This window comes from Notolabrus celidotus, chromosome 4 (assembly GCF_009762535.1).
Source record: "Notolabrus celidotus isolate fNotCel1 chromosome 4, fNotCel1.pri, whole genome shotgun sequence".
NCBI lineage: Eukaryota > Metazoa > Chordata > Actinopteri > Labriformes > Labridae > Notolabrus > Notolabrus celidotus.
Window position 1 is genome coordinate 34,644,103 of NC_048275.1, and position 17,687 is coordinate 34,661,789.

Here is a 17,687-nt window from a genome sequence, read left to right on the forward strand (position 1 = left end):
GTGAAAGTAGAAATATCAGGTAACATAGGCTGAAAGACAATCCCAATTTTTCCACATGTATTTCAAGGGAAAAAAGGTCTCATTTTCAGACCAATATGGTTGTCATCTATTTGGCATTTTGCTGCAGGATGTTTTAGCTGATGATATCATTCTCTGTAGGACGACTGCACGTGAAACCAGTAAAAGAGGCAGGCTACCAGCTAACATAACCTGGCTGAGCATTAAAATCTCTCTCCCTCTGCAGCCCAGTTTCAGCCATTATGAGTGAAGTTATGACTGCTGAGACTGTCCCTGCAGAGCCGTCAGTGCTGTGACCAAGCCCACAACAGAGCAGCTGCTGTGTGTGTGTGTGTGTGTGTGTGTGTGTGTGTGTGTGTGTGTGTGTGTGTGTGTGTGTGTGTACTCACCCTGTATCGATGCTCTTTGTGAACGCTGCCCAGGAAACACTGCATGCACAGAACGCAGGTAGGGTCTGCTGCACACTCCCTAGATACACAAACACACTATTGTTATTACCTGATCTGTGTGCGTTTGTGTGTGTGTGTGGTCATCTGTATATATGTGAGTGTGACTGGATTACCTGCAGGAGTAGGTGGGCTCTCCCACCTTGAACACATGTCCACACAGAGGTGACGGCAGGTTCTTCTCCTGCAGAAGAGCCAGACCAGCAGCTGGATCCTCCCCGAGCAGGAGCCACTCCAGAGGAGCCAGGAGAAGGAGCTGGCAGGCTAACTCCTCCCTTTGCTCCTCCCTCTGCTCCTCCCTGCTGCTCCCCCGGCTCTGGCCCAGGCAAAGGGCTCTGGGTACATACAAGGCAAGGTGTCGATACACCTCCTGCTGCAGGTCAGGTGCCACCAGCCACCGCTGAGGAGGAAGAGGATGAAGAACACATGTTAGAGCAAATATCACAGTGCACATTGTGACATCTCTGGCAGTTTGCAGTAAAAGAAGCTTCTTCAAACAAGCTCTGCACTCATGAGATGTCCATACAGGGTTACATGTGTGAATAAGAACAGCTGAATCAGTTCATCCCGCTTATTTTGAACCGAAAAAGTATTTATGACAGAAACAGTCACACTCATGGAAGACAGCTCTCCTGCATGCTTTACCCAGGCACCTCTCCTGCACGAGACCAAACTACTTATTCTGAGTTGTGAAGAGTTACTACAAATGTCATCTCATCTTAAACATACAATTTTCTTGGGGTGTTGTTGGACTTGCGGTTTAAGCGCATGTCCCATTTAAAGAAGCTATAATTCTCACTGCAGCGGTCGCTGATTCGACTCCTGGTCTCGACCATTTCCTGCATGTCTTCCCCCACTCTCTACTCTCCACATTTCCTGCCTCTCTTCAGCTGTCGTATAAAAAATAAAGGTGAAAATGCCCCCCAAAAATATAACTGGGTTGGGTTGAACATCAGGCTATGGGAGAATTAATAAATAGTAGTATATATAAATGCAGCTTAATAAAGGCTTGAATCTATAGCTGGGCGATATTAAAAAAGATGTTATCAAGATCATTTTTTTCATATTTTCATATCAGTTGATATCAATAATTACCATGATAGGAATCAGATCATTATTTCATTTAAATTTAAATGCAGATTTTTGGTCCTGGATCAAAGTTGAAGAAACAAGACAGTCTGTTAGTTTGTATCTGGATTTAGTTTCCTGATCAGCTTCTTGAATCCATCATTTCTGACGCTGCTAACAGGAAGCAGGTCTTTTGTATAAGATGACAGTTTTGTGAAGTTTTAGTTTGTAGATTCTTATTTTTCTCAGGTTGAGCTTATTTGCATTTTCGGATTTATTCCGTGTCGCTGTTGCTCGTTTCAGCTGTGTTTACATTCTGCTCCAAAGGTCTTTAAGCCCCGCCTACCTCTCATCCTGCGACATGATTGGCTGTTTAATGCCGCCGTCGTATTCTGTCTAATGTTGGGTGGCAACTAGTGTTTCAGACTCATTAGAGCCCCCTCCCTATCCAGTAGTTGGGGGTTGTAATTACAGGTTTATTAATATTGAATCTTTGTCAAACATTTGTTTGATTAATATTGAGAAAAATTATATCAGAATAATTATCGTTATCAAAATATCACCCAGTACTATCTACATCTCATTACAATCACTGTCTGATTGAAAACTTCTCGATAAATCACCATGTGACATTTTGTTTTACGTATGTGATGAAGCTTCAACACTTCACTTTAACAAAGCAAGGTTTACCTAACAGTTATCAATTATTACAATCACTGGAGGACAACTTCTTGTCTCTCAAGTTATATGTCAACTTATAATACAATTTAATAAAAACTCAGACTTATATTCAGAAACACACTGCAAGACTTAATGCTCATACTATTACATATGTTTTACTCAGGAAACTACACTAGTAATGTCCTTTGATGCAGTACTTTTACCTTGTACTGTAGTACTATTTTCCTCTAATACAGCAGGTGTGTGTGTGTGCGCGTTTGTTTGTTTGTGTGTGTGTGTGTGTGTGTGTGTGTGTGTGTGTGTGTGTGTGTGTGTGTGTGTGTGTGTGTTTGTGTGTGTGTGTTTGTTTGTGTGTGTGTGTGTCCGTCCGTCCTCAGTGATCAGTGGAAGCTTAATCAGCTCTGGCACAGTTAGTTAAGCTAACTTGCTGAGTCTCAGTGACACACTGACCTGATTTCTACCTGCCTACACTGCTATCACCGGGCTAGCTTCCACCAAACACACAGCTAACATCAAGCTACCACCCGAGTTACACTGAGCTGGAATAAAACCAGCACTGCAGCAAACAGAGGGAAAGTGTCAAACTTAACACCCTCTGATTAAAGGGGGAAGGCTGGTTCATGTTATAACTCAACATCAATAACACATTCAAGCCTCTGCATGAGCATGTGTCAAAGCATGGCACATTATATTACAGTATGTGGGTTACAGAAGGGTCTGAATACAAAAACATGGTCATCAGATCAAACTAGACTTCATAGTGGCTCATATATACTTAAAAACCCTTCTGACCCTGGTTTAAACACGTGTCTGTCTTGTGTTATGTGTGTGTCATGCAGCAGGCTAGCATCAGAAGTAACACCTGATTTACCTTTACACTGCCAATGTTTAGTACAGGTTTGAACATGTATTAAACAGATATGATGATGTTGTCAGGTGCAAATAAAGCAGCTGTAAAGCAAAAACTGACCATATCACACCCAAACAATACAGTGTCATGTTGTTTCAAGTGTGATATAATGACATGAGCTTTGTCTAGGGGTGCTGCACCAACTTAATGTCACTGTCATTTCTTTGTAATCTCGTATGACAGAAGTTTAAGGCTCTATATTTGATCAGATGTGTGAAACGTGTCCAGTTGAAGGAGTTGGTAGCAGTGTCGTGTCATGTGGAGCCATCCTGGAGTCCCAGGATGGGGCGAAGTTACCTCAACGCCAGAGAGACGAGGCTCTTTAGTGACTATTATAGTTTACAATAAACGTCTTTACTTAGTTTTTAACAAGAAAAACACTGACATGTTTAAATGACGTCGACAGCCGGGTTTTAAGGGACACGCTCGGGGACGCACACAGCTGTTTCTGACAGCCTAATCTCACGTCCAGATGTTTTACAGATCACTCCGAGCTAGCGTTAGCATTAGCATTAGCAGGTCTGAAAAACAAGCCAAGAGGCGCAGGCAGATTGAACAGTGACTGTGTCCTTCGACAGGTGTAACAGGTGAGGGTGACGCAGTGACAGCCCGTATGAGGGTCAGGGGAAGGTAGAGAGGAGGGAGCCGCTTACCGACGCGGTGTCTTTGGCGGAGAAATTCAGGAATTCCGAACATAAAGCGGACGGAAGATCTCTGTCGGACTGGGCCGCCGCCATCTTTCCTCCCTCTGCTGAGGCTCGAGCTCCAGAGAAAGGAGAAGAACCCGGAGCCGGAAGTCGTCAACAGCTGAGGGGGCGGAGCTTATTCTGCGGTTACAACCACAACCAGGCTGTGGTTACATCAAGGTCCAAACAGAGAAGTGTGTGGAAATAAAGGGAAACAACTCCACACAGGACTGATGCATGATAAGCACTATAATATCAACTTGTACTTCATTTTATTAAGTTACTCAAAAGTTAACCTTTAATCATGACTTCAGCTCACTGCCCCAACCTTTCCAAATAGCTTATCTGTGTTGACCTCATTTTTGTATTTTCTTCAGTGGTGGACTAAGTACACGTCTACATTACTTAAGTCAAAGTATAGATCCTCCTGGTTAAATATTACTCCAATACAAGTGAAAGTTGCTCTGTCAGATTATTACTTGATTTAAAGTATTGAAGTACTTGCTTTTATAAAATACTTAAGTATTCAAAGTACTTTTTAAAATATCTCTAAACCTTGTTTTTTCACAATATATCAGTGCACTCAAAAATACATAGGAGAACATTTGGTTACATCATGTTTATTTAGAAAACATTACTTGAAATCTCTAAAAACTACACCATGGAATAAAAACAGAAACTAAGTTACTCCAAGCACAGACACCTTAGTTTGAAATGTTCATCTGAAATGAAACAAACGTTACGTAGCTCAGCACGCTTTCTCAGGTTGGACTGTGAATGTTTGTTTGTTTGGGCAGAGTGAGAAACAGGGAGATCATTTCAAACCATACGTATCATTCTTCATTTCAAAAAACTCTAACACGGGCTGAATCTATGGACATGGGTGCTCAGGTGGAGAATTATAGCCATCATTACCACCTCTAAATGAAGGTGTGTATGTGGTTGTATGTGGTTTCTGGTACTTCTGGAACCAGCCTCAAGCGGACACTCGATGAACTGCAGTTTTCAACACTTTGGCATTGGCTTCAACTCTCCCGGCTGGAGGTTGCCGCTTCGATTCAAATGAAAAAGTGTCTGCTGTTTATTCCTGTTGCCATAAAAAGAAGGTAGTGTCACAAAGTTCGGGGAAGCCACACAGAGATATAACCAATTCGTCCTCCTGTATATTCCAGGTAAATTAACTGCTGCTGGTCCATACACCACCAGGGGATCTGCACACTGATTGGCTATTGTGGCGCAAGTTATGCAGAGTCCAGATTTCTGAACTCTCTCAAATTATTTGTGCGTATGGTTCACACAAATTAATTTGCGTCTAATTTGCGCGTATCATGCCATTTGTTCCACCCCATATGCGTCATTAATGTCGCCAGACCAGAACTCACGTCTTTTGGCATCTTTACATTGACTTTAGGTGTAATTAATTCACGCTAATTAATTTATTTGTGTGTGATGTGAATGCCTCGGCTGCTGGTAGCTCTCTTTGCATTACATTTTGACAGTTTCTCTTCTTTGTACTTCAAATTTTTGAAAATTACTTCACACATCTCATTCATAAACAGTAGCTCAGATTAGGAATCAGGCAACCAAAATCTGCCAGCAAACGCCTTACAACAAAATGACTTGTTGTTTTAGTGAGAGAATATAGCCAGTGTATGTATTTTTGTAATAGGCAGTTTTATCAGCGTGCTGGTAATTCCTCCTCCTCCACTGACCCTGCAGGGATGACATGCATATGAAATCATTATTTTGCGATGATCAATCTATTTTCTGATGCTTTGTTTGCTTTGATCATGTACATACATAAATATTGATTTCAGTCTGTTTTATTATATCTAAAAACTCTTCAGTGCAGCTTTCAGTCACATTTATTTTCATTCGATACTCTTCTTTTGATGGATGTTTGCTAAAGTTACATGATGATGCATTTTTTTTTGTTTGCTTGTTTGTTTGTCTCCACATTTTAATTAAATGCATTAAACAAGATCAGAATTAATTCACAACTTCAACATAGTTCATGTTAAAAACTCTAAAGTTTATCATTGTTCTAAAGCCCACAGAGGACTGCTGATTCATTCTTTAATCCAGCCTTCTCTGGTAGGTTTTAATGAGTCTAGGTCTGCACAGATCTGTCAGGTATGATGGCCTCTCAGTCTCAGATCTGTTAAACTGATTCAGTCCTGGTCTGAACTAGCTGTTGGACCAGAGTCCGGAGCTGTTTCAGTTCCTCTCTGATAGCTTGGAGCTCCTGCTTGTTCACTATCTGGTCCTGAAGCTCCTGGTTGTGCAGGTTCTGGTCCTGAAGCTCTTGGTTGTGCAGGTTCTGGTCCTGAAGCTCCTGGTTGGGCAGGTTCTGGTCCTGGTTCTGGTCTTTCTTGACCCTGACAGAAAGAAAAAATACACTGCTGATCTAAACTGTATAGTTCAGGCAGATATTAGAGAGGCAGAATGCTGTTTGTGTACTCTGGTTTCCATAAGATAGAGGGAAACTGTAAATTTGGGACTATTTTTGGTGGCGGATGAATCCACCTGTGTTGCTGTAGCCAGACTCCCTGATTAGCTGTGTAAAGGCTGTGTTTTGATTGGCTGATGTTCTCTGGTTTGTTCTCTGTTTCAAACACACAATCAGTGGTTTAATTTGTCTCATTGATTCTCACCCTTGGCCCTCTGCTAGGTCCTTGTCTTTCTGCAGCACCAGGAACTGATCCAGGGTCTTCTGCAGGACACAAACACACACACACACACACCGTTTACTTCCTGTTCTTAATGTGAAATGAAAACACATTATTATCTCCACTCACTTTAATCTGAGATGTGATGCGGCCCATCTCATTATGGTAACGGGGGTTTGTTGTAATGTCATCGTCGTAGGCTTCGGCCAGTGGTGCACAGCGGTCAGAGATGTACTGGTTGTCAAAGAAACGGCGGAGGAGGGGCATGGACTCCTCGACCTGCAGGATGACGGTGGCTTGCTGCATTACAGCGTTGGCCTTCGAGTTGTCATGCACCCTGAATAAAAATGCATGTATTATTGTTTATATGCAAAATACACACACACATGAACAAATCAGGTACCACTGTCTGCTGCATTTCACTTCGGCTCATGTTAAAATTAGTGTTTGTGAGTGTGGTTTTATCATCACAGTTTAAATACAAACTAGTAGAAATTAGTTGTCATTTTAGAATTGTGCTGCAAAGCAAGTTCAACACATCCAGGCAAAACCTAAATCCTCAGTTAAAAACAAAAGGGGGTAATTAACTTTCTCTGCTATCCCAGACTTTCCTCTTCTTGCTCTATGGGCATTACAATATTTGGGTGCCTTTAATGGGTCACATGAAGCCTCCTCCACCAGAAAAAGGAGCAACAACTGGCTGCTTTGTTCAGTCAGGTAGTTAACATAGACAGCAATAACACATTTAAAAGAGCACTGAAGCAAAACAAACATCAACGCTGCAGAGAAGTAAAGAGGGTAATGCTGCAGAGACTTAATTAACACATTGTTGTTACCACTCAGTGCACTATTACTGCTTTCTGATCATCTCTGTACTGACAACTTCACATTGTAGACCTCTTACTGAACACATTTAAGTTACTGGGTTGCAATGTACAGTGGGTACGGAAAGTATTCAGACCCCTTCACTTCTTCTACATTTTGTTATGTTACAGCCTTATTCCAAAATGGATTAAATTATTTTTTTCCCTCATCAATCTAAACACAATACTTCATAATGACAAAGTGAAAAATGTTTTGTAGAAATTTTTGCAAATTAATTAAAAATAAAACACTCAAATATCGCATGTGCATAAGTATTCAGACCCTTTGCTCAAAATAGAGCTCAGGTGCATCCTGTTTCCTCTGATCATCCTTGAAATGTTTCCACAACTTGATTGGAGTCCACCTGTGGTAAATTCAATTGATTGGACATGATTTGGAAAGGCACACACCTGTCTATATAAGATCCTACAGTTGACAGTGCATGTCAGAGCACAAACCAAGACATGAAGTCAGAGGAATTGTCTGTAGACCTCAGAGACAGGATTGTATCGAGGCACAGATCTGGGGAAGGGTACAGAAAAAAATTCTGCTGCTTTGAAGATCCCAAAGAATGCAGTGGTGTCCATCATACATAAATGAAAGAAGTGAGCAATCAGGGGAGAAGGGCCTTGTTCAGGGAGGTGACCAAGAACCCAACGGTCACTCTGACAGAGCTCCAGTGTCTTCTGTGGAGATGGGAGATCCTTCTAGAAGGACAACCATCTCTGCAGCACTCCACAGATCAGGTCTTTATGGTAGAGTGGCCAGACGGAAGCCACTCCTCGGTACAAAGCACATGAGAGTTTGCCAATAGGGACCTAAAGGACTCTCAGACCATGAGAAATAATATTCTTTGGTCTGATGAAAGCAAGATTGGACTCTTCGGCCTGAATGTCTGGAGGAATCCAGGCACCGCTCATCATCTGGCCAATACCATCCCTACAGTGAAGCATGGTGGTGACAGCATCATGCTGTAGGGATGTTTTTCAGCGGCAGGAACTGGGAGACTAGTCAGTATCGAGGGAAAGATGAACGCAGCAAAGTACAGAGAGAGATTCTTGATGAAAACCTGCTCCAGAGCACTCTGGACCTCAGAATGTGGCAAAGGTTCACCTTCCAACAGGACAACGATCCTCAGGACACAGCCAAGATAACAAAGGAGGGGCTTCAGGGCAAGTCTCTGAATGTCCTTGAGTGGTCCAGCCAGAGCCTGAACTTGAACCTGATTGAACATCTCTGGAAAGACCTGAAAATAGCTGTGCACTGACGCTTCCCATCCAACCTCATCAAGCTTGAGAGGACGTGCAAAGAAGAATGGGAGAAACTCCTCAAACCCAGGTGTGTTAAGCTTGTAGCATCATACCTGAGAAGACTGGAGGCTGTAACCACAGCCAAAGGTGCTTCAACAGAGTATTGAGTAAAAGGTCTGAATACTTATGCACATGAAATATTTGAGTGTTTTATTTTTAATTAATTTGCAAAATATTCTACAAAACATTTTTCATTTTGTCATTATGGGGTATTGTGTGTAGAATGTTAAGGGAAAAATGAATTTAATCAATTTTGGAAAAAGGCTGTAACATGACAAAATGTAAAAAAAAGTGAAGGGGTCTGAATACTTTCCATACTACTGTATATCTATGTTTAGTACCACAGATCCATGGCAATACTAATGGAACATTACACTTCAACAAGTTTCCAGCAGATTCTTTTAACCGAGATTCTTTATCACTCACAGAGAATATTGTCAGGAAAAGTAGCCAAATTTCATACAAAACTCAGTTATAGTTACCATGGCCATCTAGCTGCAGGTAAAAACATTTTTGACGATATAATTCTTGCTTTAGCTCCAACACCAAACTATTCTTTATATTCTGAGGTGCAACTGTTGTGTAGCTACCTGACCTGGCTATAGCTTGCAGTCTCAATAGTGAAATAGCTGACTCAACCTAACTTTCCATCGAGATAAATAGAAGAAAAGATATGAAGTTAGGCAGGCCTCCCTAACAGTACAGTGTGCCCTGGTCAGTCAAGGCAGCCGTGCCTCTAATTATGCAAAACTCATAGTTTTAATATCGTCAGGAGAACTAACAAGTTATTAAAAAAATGTTCCCCCATTCAGTGTGTGCCGGTAGAGAAATTAGCTTTTCAGACTAATTTTTTGTTTTTGAACCAGGCTGTAAACATGTTTATTTCTAATGTAAAGGTGAACTTGTCTGAATGGGTGTGTATGTGGTTTCCTATATTTCTGCAGCCAGCCTCAAGTGGACACTCAAGGAACTGCAGTTTTCAGGACTTCCACATCAGCTTAATTTCTCAAGACCACCGCTTGCTAACTGACAAAGTTAATGCTAGCATTCTGGTATCTGAGCTGTTTATAGTGAATTATGTAAAAGTAGCTTTCTCCATCTGAAAGTCAATCTTTCTTTTTTATAATCCTATTATTGTGTTTACTGTGGAACAAAGTTACTGCTGGAAATTTATTTTACTGGCCTGTGTGATCGCACCATTTAACAAAAAGTGTTCACAGCTCTGTCACATCAAGTGCAACATGACCAAACGGTGCTCTTATTCTGAAAGGTCACAGCAGGAAAAGCACCAACTAACTATAAAATGAACAAACTGACCAGGTCCCGTCCTTGAGTTGTGCAATGAAGTCATAGTTTACCTTGGACCTGAACCTTTGTCATCCAACCAGATCCACCTGTGAGTCATGTGACATTCAGACACTGGACTGAAGCTCAACACTTGAGTCTTGAGATAGATTATCTTCAGATATCTTGTAGTTTATTAATGATGTTCATCATATTACTGCAGATATAAACCTTTAAAACTCAGTCTGGTTAAAGACGCAGACACATAGAAGAGCTTCTGTTTGATAAATCTTTGACGTAACGTCTTACTCTGCTCAGTTACTTTTTGAGAACAGGGACAGATGTTTGAGAAGGAGCAAGTGTGACCTCTGACCTCGTGAAGGTGTCAGTCAGCAGGGCGACCAACATGTTCACACACAGGATGGACGAGGCAGCCAAAAACGTCCCACACAGAAGGGGAGCCATGACATCATCCACTGCGACCATGGCAGTGTACTCGTACTCATCCACCAGTGTGATGCGGTACAGACTGAACAACAAGCCGGAGACAGATTGCATGCTGGGAACCGATGAGGTGCCTGGAGGGGTGAGAGGGGACTTTCAGACTTTTCTTTACAGGACTTGAATCTGGTGATTAAGTAAGTATTTACAGGTTTGGACCATTGGTTGGAAAAAACAAAGACTGTACATGTGTCACTCTGCGCTCTCTGTTACACATTTGACTGTTATCAAATCAGACGTCACTGTTGTTCTGCAATGCCATCACTAGTCCCAGTGTGCAGCAACAGACATGAATACATAATCCAGAGTTCAGAGCTTTTCTCTGGCAGCAGCTTTGGAATAGTTCAGTGATCCTCTCTGCTCCCCTCACTCTGTAAACCTTTGTTGTCCGTGATACTGCAGGTTGAGTACTGGGTGGTAATACAGCAGACTGAACTGTGCTTCTGTGAAAGGTCCTGAGGATGCTGGTGGGGAGGGAAGCTTGTTTCAGTTTCCTCAGGATGTGCAGTCTCTGATGGTGTTCTTGGTCCAGGTGAGATTATCTGAGCTCTGCACTCAGAACCGATTGATGTCCTCCACTCTCCACCATGGTGCTGCTGATGTGCTCTGACTGTGATCTCCTGAAGTCGACTATCATCTCCTTTGTTCTGTTGACATCGAGGGCCAGGCTGTTGTTGGTGCATCAGTCCACTCGGTGTCTGAATTCTTCCCCTGGACATTGTCTCATCATTTCCACTGATGAGTCCCACCACTCTCATATCATCTGCAAATGTTATCATAATGTTGTCTTTAAATCTGACAACATGGCCGCATGATTTCTCTTCTGTTTCTGTGTACAGCCCATTGTACATTTTTCACCTGAAAAGTATCTGAAAAACTGTATTATTATCATAATAATTCTTATTATATATTCATTTATTTGGCTCACCTCCAAATATAATCCAGAAACTGCAGGCGTAGGGAATAAAGATTTCAGCATACAGGAACAGGAAACACATCACATCCCCGACAATGTTCCCCAACATGACGATGAACGGACCCATCAACCTGCACAGATAGAGAGATAGATAGATAGATAGATAGATAGATAGATAGATAGATAGATAGATAGATAGAATGTTGAATACTCTGTTTCTGTTTATATTTATTTATTATTCATGTTTGTCCACTGCTTTTATGATTTTTATTGCTTTAACTTTTTGCACTGATAAATAGGTTGCATTTCAATTTCGTTGCGGCATGTACAATGACAAAAAATGTATCTTCTATTATGTTCTATTCTACTCTTTATCATTACATGCCTGGATCAGACCCATGAGAGTAAACTGTGTGAATGTAGAGTGATTGTTGTATCCGCTGTTCCTGATCACAGCCTCATAAGACTGATTGTCTGCAGGAGTCCCCACTTGAGTGTACAGAGGACTTTTTTTTTTACAGTGTCCCTAATCCTCTTCTGTAAGAGTGAGACCTCTCTGTATCATAGACCACCTTTGTTTGAACACCTGGCCACGCTGGACTCCTCTGTCTCTTTTGTACCTGAGGGCTGTTGTGTAACATGACCAGTGACTTTAATATCCCTTACACAGTGATCCCACAGCACAGTATCATGGTAACACGATGCTCCTTTAATCAACAGGTTGTAACCGTTAAAGTCGACAGGTGTGTGTTTACCTGAAGGCTCGCACATGCTTCATCAGCCGCAGCCATAGGAAGATAATGGTGACGGAGAACAGACGCAGACTGATCGTATGAAGACTGGCAGAGGGACGAAACACGTCTACCATGTGGATGCTGAACGACACCGTGAGCAGGGAGTACACCACCCAATCAAACACATTCCTGACACACACACACACACACACACACACACACACACACACACACACACACACACACACACACACACACACACACACAAAAGGAGAGAGAGAGAGAGAGAGAGAGAGAGAGAGAGAGAGAAATGTATTAATAATACATTTATAATAATGATAATTAAATGAATAATAAGAAACAAAAATATAATTTAAAAAGATATATAAATACTACTACTACTACTGCTGCTGCTACTACTACTAATAATAGTCTATTACTATCATCACATACACATTAAATGGAAAAAGAAGATGGTTCAGTGGGAAAGTAAGAAATTGGTTGAATACCAGTAAAGAGATATAATACTACTACTAATAATATATAGATACATATAGCCTATTCAAATTTTAATTTAAAAACTCTATTTGCTTTACTATTACGTCATTAAACCCCTTAAGAGGACAATGGATTCAACTTAGACAGGTAATAAAAATGCAAGGCCTTATGGGAAATAACAGGGAAAAGTAACTTTTTCTAGAAATTAAGGAAATAAAAAAGTGAAAATAAATAAGTAACTACATTTGTTTATAAAATACAGTAAAATATAGAGTGAAATAATATTTTTTAAATCTCTTGTATAGACTTTCAAATTGATATGTCCACATCTATTTTTCTTTCACTAATTGCTCCTTTATAACTTTTTTTTGTGATTTATTTTCCTTTACCGCATTCTCATATCTCTACTTTTTTTGTTGTTGTTTTTTTAACTTGTGTTTTTTGGCCTTTTTGCCTCTATTGTATAGGACAGCTGAATAGAGACAGGAAATTCGGGGAGTTGAGAGCGGGGGAAGACATGCAGGAAATGGTCGACCGGCTGGGAATCTAACCGGCGACCCCCATGACGAGGACTGTAGCCTCTGCATGTGGGGTGCTTAGACCGCTAGGCCAACAGCGCCCCCTATCTCTTTACTTTATTCGTTTTTTTGTTGTTTTGTTGTTTTTCGCCTTTATTGTAGTTAAGCTGAAGAGAGACAGGAAACATGGGCAGTAGAGAGCGAGGAAGACATGCAGCAGATGGTCGCCATCAGGAATCAAACCGGAGACCTCTGTGACAAGGACTCTGTATTTGGGGCACTTAGACCGCTAGGCCACCAGCGCCCCACTTTATACATTTTTTTTATGTCAATTAAAGCTTTTTTTAATTATAGGTTGACATTATCACTCTTTACTTTATCTTATAAAACTGTTACTTAATGAGATTTTTTTTCATGTCAACTAAGGATTTGTTGTCATTATAGTGTGACATTAACACTGTTTACTTTGTCTTATAAGGCCGTTACTTTATGTTTCCTAGTATGATTTGGTCTGCTACCCTTACAGAAAAAATACTCCTCAGTTCACAGACTGTTCAAACTTTTCACTCTGATGTTGTTTAAGTGCTTGTACAGTATACGTGTGTGTGCATGTGTGTATACTGTATGTGTGTTACCATAGATCCCGGCGGTAGTTTCCTCTCATTTTGTAAATCCGTTTGTTCTGATCAGAAAGGAAAACTCTCTCCTTCATACACACACACACACACACACACACACACACACACACACACACACACACACACACACACACACATACACACACACACACACACACACACACACACACATTTATTGGAAGTTGTCACAATATGCCCACTTTGCCCTTTCCTCCTGTTTCCAGCCTTCATGCTCAGATAAGCTGACTGCTTCCTCTTATTTCCAGTCTAAGATCTAATCCATGTTAACCAGATGCTGGATGTAGCTTAATATTTAGCGTTAGTATATTTCACCTCATTTTTAAACCGTTACTTCTTACCTGAGGCCACATCGGGTGTGAGCATTGCAGGTCATCATGGAGACGCTGATCCGCCCACTGTCGCCAAAGGTTGGCTCTCTTCCTTGAACACAGGATGTCCTGCACCTCCCTCAGCACCTCCTCCAGAGTCAGTAGAAGTGCCAGGACCACAGAGAAGACCCGCCACCAGTCCTGAGAGAGACAGATGAAGTGACAGAAGGATATAGACAGATGAACAGATGAAAGACCAACAGACAGACAGACACCTCACCTCTGGAAGGGTGTAGCGATCAGGTGAGTCTTTGTGGACAGATACAGAGATGGCCACAGTCGTCCAGGAGACATTGAACAGGATGTTGAGGATGAGGAGAAGCCAAGCCCCCAACCTGGCACCATAAGACAGACAGAGGGTGATTGAGACAAACAGAGAGCGGGGACATTGTCATCTGAGAGTTCACTGAGTGAAGTGTGCAGTAAATTAAACCAATCAGATTGGAGTTTACCTGCCGTGTAGCTTCCATTTGATCTCTATCAGTTTGAGAAAGACTGGATGCATGATGAGGTCCAGTTTCCCCTGGTGCACAGCAACCTCCAGCTGAGAGCAGGAACCAAACAGATTAACTCAGAACAGCTGTAATCTGTGCAGCATACACTAATCTGTGTGAACTGTATGTATACTACACACTGTTCAAAGCTCTTAAATCAAGACACACTGACTGCACACTGTATGCTGTCCATTATTATCTAGTATTGTATCTAGTATAGCGGCTAGAGCCTAGTTCAGCTAACTGAAACAAACTGAAGTAAATGTGTGACACTTACTGGAGATGTTGGCTCATTCATGACAGCTTCTTCAAAATACAACCAGACAGACAGACAGACAGACAGACAGACAGATAGGCATACAGTTTAGCGAGATAGCACAGCATTATAGGGGGTAATATTGTGTGTAAGAAAGCAGCAAAATACCATCATCAGTAGTTCTATCATTATTTAAGTAGCACATACATGTTGTAGCAGTGTTTTCACTGGAACAAGACTGAAAACAAAATAACCATAGCCAGTTATAGGCAGACCAGGAAAGACCTGTGACAGACCACTGAAGGCGTGCAGAGGGGAGTCAACGACAATTAAAAAATCAGTGCATAGTATCAGTGTTACCTTGCAGGGGTGTCTTGTGAGGTTCTGGTTCCAGCAGGTTCAGGTAATAGAACTGTTGTCTGGTCAACCTGTCGGTCACATGGAACTGACTGAGTGCCTGCAAGGCCTGGACACAACAAACATCACCAGCTGTTACCACCAGCAGAAACCTTATGATACAACCTGTTCTATTCTATTCTATTCTATTCTATTCTATTCTATTCTATTCTATTCTATTTTGTTCTACTATACACTGTTCTATTGAATTGTGTTTTGTTTTTTTGTACTTTATTCTGTTCTGTTCCATTCCATTCTACTCTGTTCTGTTTGTTCTACTCTACTCTGTCCTAATCTAATTAATTATATTCTATTTTGTTCTACTCTACTCTGATCTATTCTACTCTGTCATATTGTATTCTATTGTTGTATTTCTTTTCAATTCCATTCTGTTCTATTTTGTTCTACTCTACTCTGTTTTGTTCTGTTCTGTTTGTTTAACTCTACTCTGTTCTATTCTGTTCTGATATATTCTACTCTTTTCTATTCTTATCAATTCTGTTCTACTCTACTCTATTGTTTTATTCTATTTTGTTCTACTCTACTCTGATCTATTCTACTCTGTCCTAATCTATTCTATTGCTATTTTCTTTTCAACTCCGTTCTGTTCTACTTTGTTCTACTCTGTTCTATTATTTTCCGTTCTGCTCTGTTCATTCTATTCTATTCTATTCTATTCTATTCTATTGTTTTATTATTATGTTTTGTTCCATTAATTCTGTTCCATTCTACTCTATTCTATTTGCTCTAATCCACTCTGTTCTATTCTGTTCTGTTCTGTTCCATTCCATTCTGTTTTGTTTTACTCTACTCTTTTCTATTCTGCAATGATGTATTCTACCTTTGTCTTATTCTGTTCTGTTCTATTTTATTCTTTTTTGTAATATTAAATTCTGTTCTATTCTATTCTATTCTATTCTATTTATTCTATTCTATTCTATTCTATTCCATCCATTCTATTCTCAGCCACTGATCACTTTTACCAATCACAGCCCTGTTCATTTTCAGGTGGGACATTTTTACCACAGGGCTCATCCGACCGATCAGAGCAGTGATGCAGAGCTGTCCATCAGAGTCCATCATTCCAGCCTCCGCCCCAAGCTCCAACAATACCCGGGCCGCTTCACTGCGCTCTGATAACACACACAGACAGATATGATCCAGGAAGCAAGTTCTGTGTCAGCGGTGAGATCAGTAGAGAGGTCTGTTGTAGTGAAGTCAGTGATAAAGTCAGTTCTGATGACAGTGTCGGTCAGTGGGGATGTTAGAGGTGGTGGTTTGATTAGTTGTGCTGTCAGTGGATAAGACGTATCAGCTGTGTAGAAACTGGTGATGTCAGTGGTTATTAGAGTGTAGACGTTGATAGAGATGTCTGTGGTGCTGTCAGTTATGATGGAGTGTAGATGTTGTAGACGTTGATGGAGATGTCTGTGGTGCTGTCAGTTGTGCTGTCAGTGGTGGTGTTAGCTCCACTTCTGTGATGATGTCTGTCATTGCCAGTGGTGTGGTGGTGATGTCTGTACCCATGTTGGCAGCAAGCTGTAGTGGCGTCCTGTGTTTGTAGTCGATGCAGCTGATGGACGCTCCGGCCTGCAGCAGCAGTCTGATTGAACCTGCAGCATCGTTCTTGGCAGCATAGTGAAGAGGAGTCTGCTGGTCCAGAAGAGTCCGAGCCTCTGGATCAGCTGAGGACAGCAAATGCACAAACATATTGATCCAGCTCTGTAAATCTTATCTAATGGGTGGATTTCCCCTGACAGTTACTGGCGGCAGGACTACAGCTGGTCTGACTCTCTCAACGTGTCCACACTGACCTTTGTGGTCCAGCAGGAACTGAACCATGTCCTGGTAGTCCAGCGCTGAGGCCACATGAAGTGCTGTGACTCCGAATTGATCCGGTCGGAGGAGGTCTGAGCCCCGGTCCAAGAAAAAACGCATCACATCCACACTCCATGCCCTGGAGATCTGAACACACACACACACACACACACACACACACACACACACACACACACACACACACACACACACACACACACACACACACACACACACACACACACGGTAGCAGTGCGTTTACGTGGGGTTCAACAAGCAAACTGAGTGACAAGATTTTGCACTATGTCAATGTTTCCTTCTTGCATTTGCACCAAGAGGAGGATTGCATAAGAGGACACAAGCTTTAAGGACTCCACATTTTAAACTCTTAAGGTCTGAAAAGCAGATCAAAGTAGGGAGGAGGGGATTTATTGAAATGGAAATAAACAGCTTAAACAGATCCTGCTTCTGAAACATAGAAATAAGTATGGATCACTTAAGTTGATCCAGCTGAGTGAGGATGAGGAGCTGTGGTTTGTATCCATCAGTCCAGGACACTTGGGTCTATACTTGATGGGGACGTTAAGGTAAAG

At 41.5% G+C, this 17,687-nt stretch overlaps 2 protein-coding genes across 2 annotated transcripts in view; both read right to left on the reverse strand.

Annotated features, from left to right (window-relative positions):
• ubr2 (ubiquitin protein ligase E3 component n-recognin 2) overlaps positions 1-3,920 on the reverse strand; it is a 41,364-nt gene extending 37,444 nt beyond the window's left edge. Inside the window, exons 1-3 of the mRNA XM_034681550.1 lie at positions 3,777-3,920; positions 581-864; positions 408-486 (exon numbers count right to left, since the gene is read on the reverse strand). Coding sequence (XP_034537441.1) covers positions 408-486; positions 581-864; positions 3,777-3,860 — 447 coding nt within the window. The 5' untranslated portion in view covers positions 3,861-3,920. The remainder of the gene's footprint in view (positions 1-407; positions 487-580; positions 865-3,776) is intronic.
• Positions 3,921-5,503: 1,583 nt separating this feature from the next.
• On the reverse strand, positions 5,504-16,986 carry LOC117811856. Its single transcript, XM_034682333.1, has 14 exons — positions 16,800-16,986; positions 16,300-16,409; positions 15,241-15,346; positions 14,902-14,930; positions 14,583-14,674; positions 14,351-14,465; positions 14,101-14,271; positions 13,739-13,809; positions 12,109-12,276; positions 11,366-11,484; positions 10,310-10,514; positions 6,608-6,815; positions 6,464-6,522; positions 5,504-6,187 (listed from the first exon to the last, which is right to left on the reverse strand). Exons 1-14 carry the CDS (start codon positions 16,984-16,986, stop codon positions 5,971-5,973), a joined length of 1,857 nt encoding a protein of 618 aa, XP_034538224.1. The 3' UTR covers positions 5,504-5,970.
• Between the last annotated feature and the right edge of the window lie 701 nt (positions 16,987-17,687).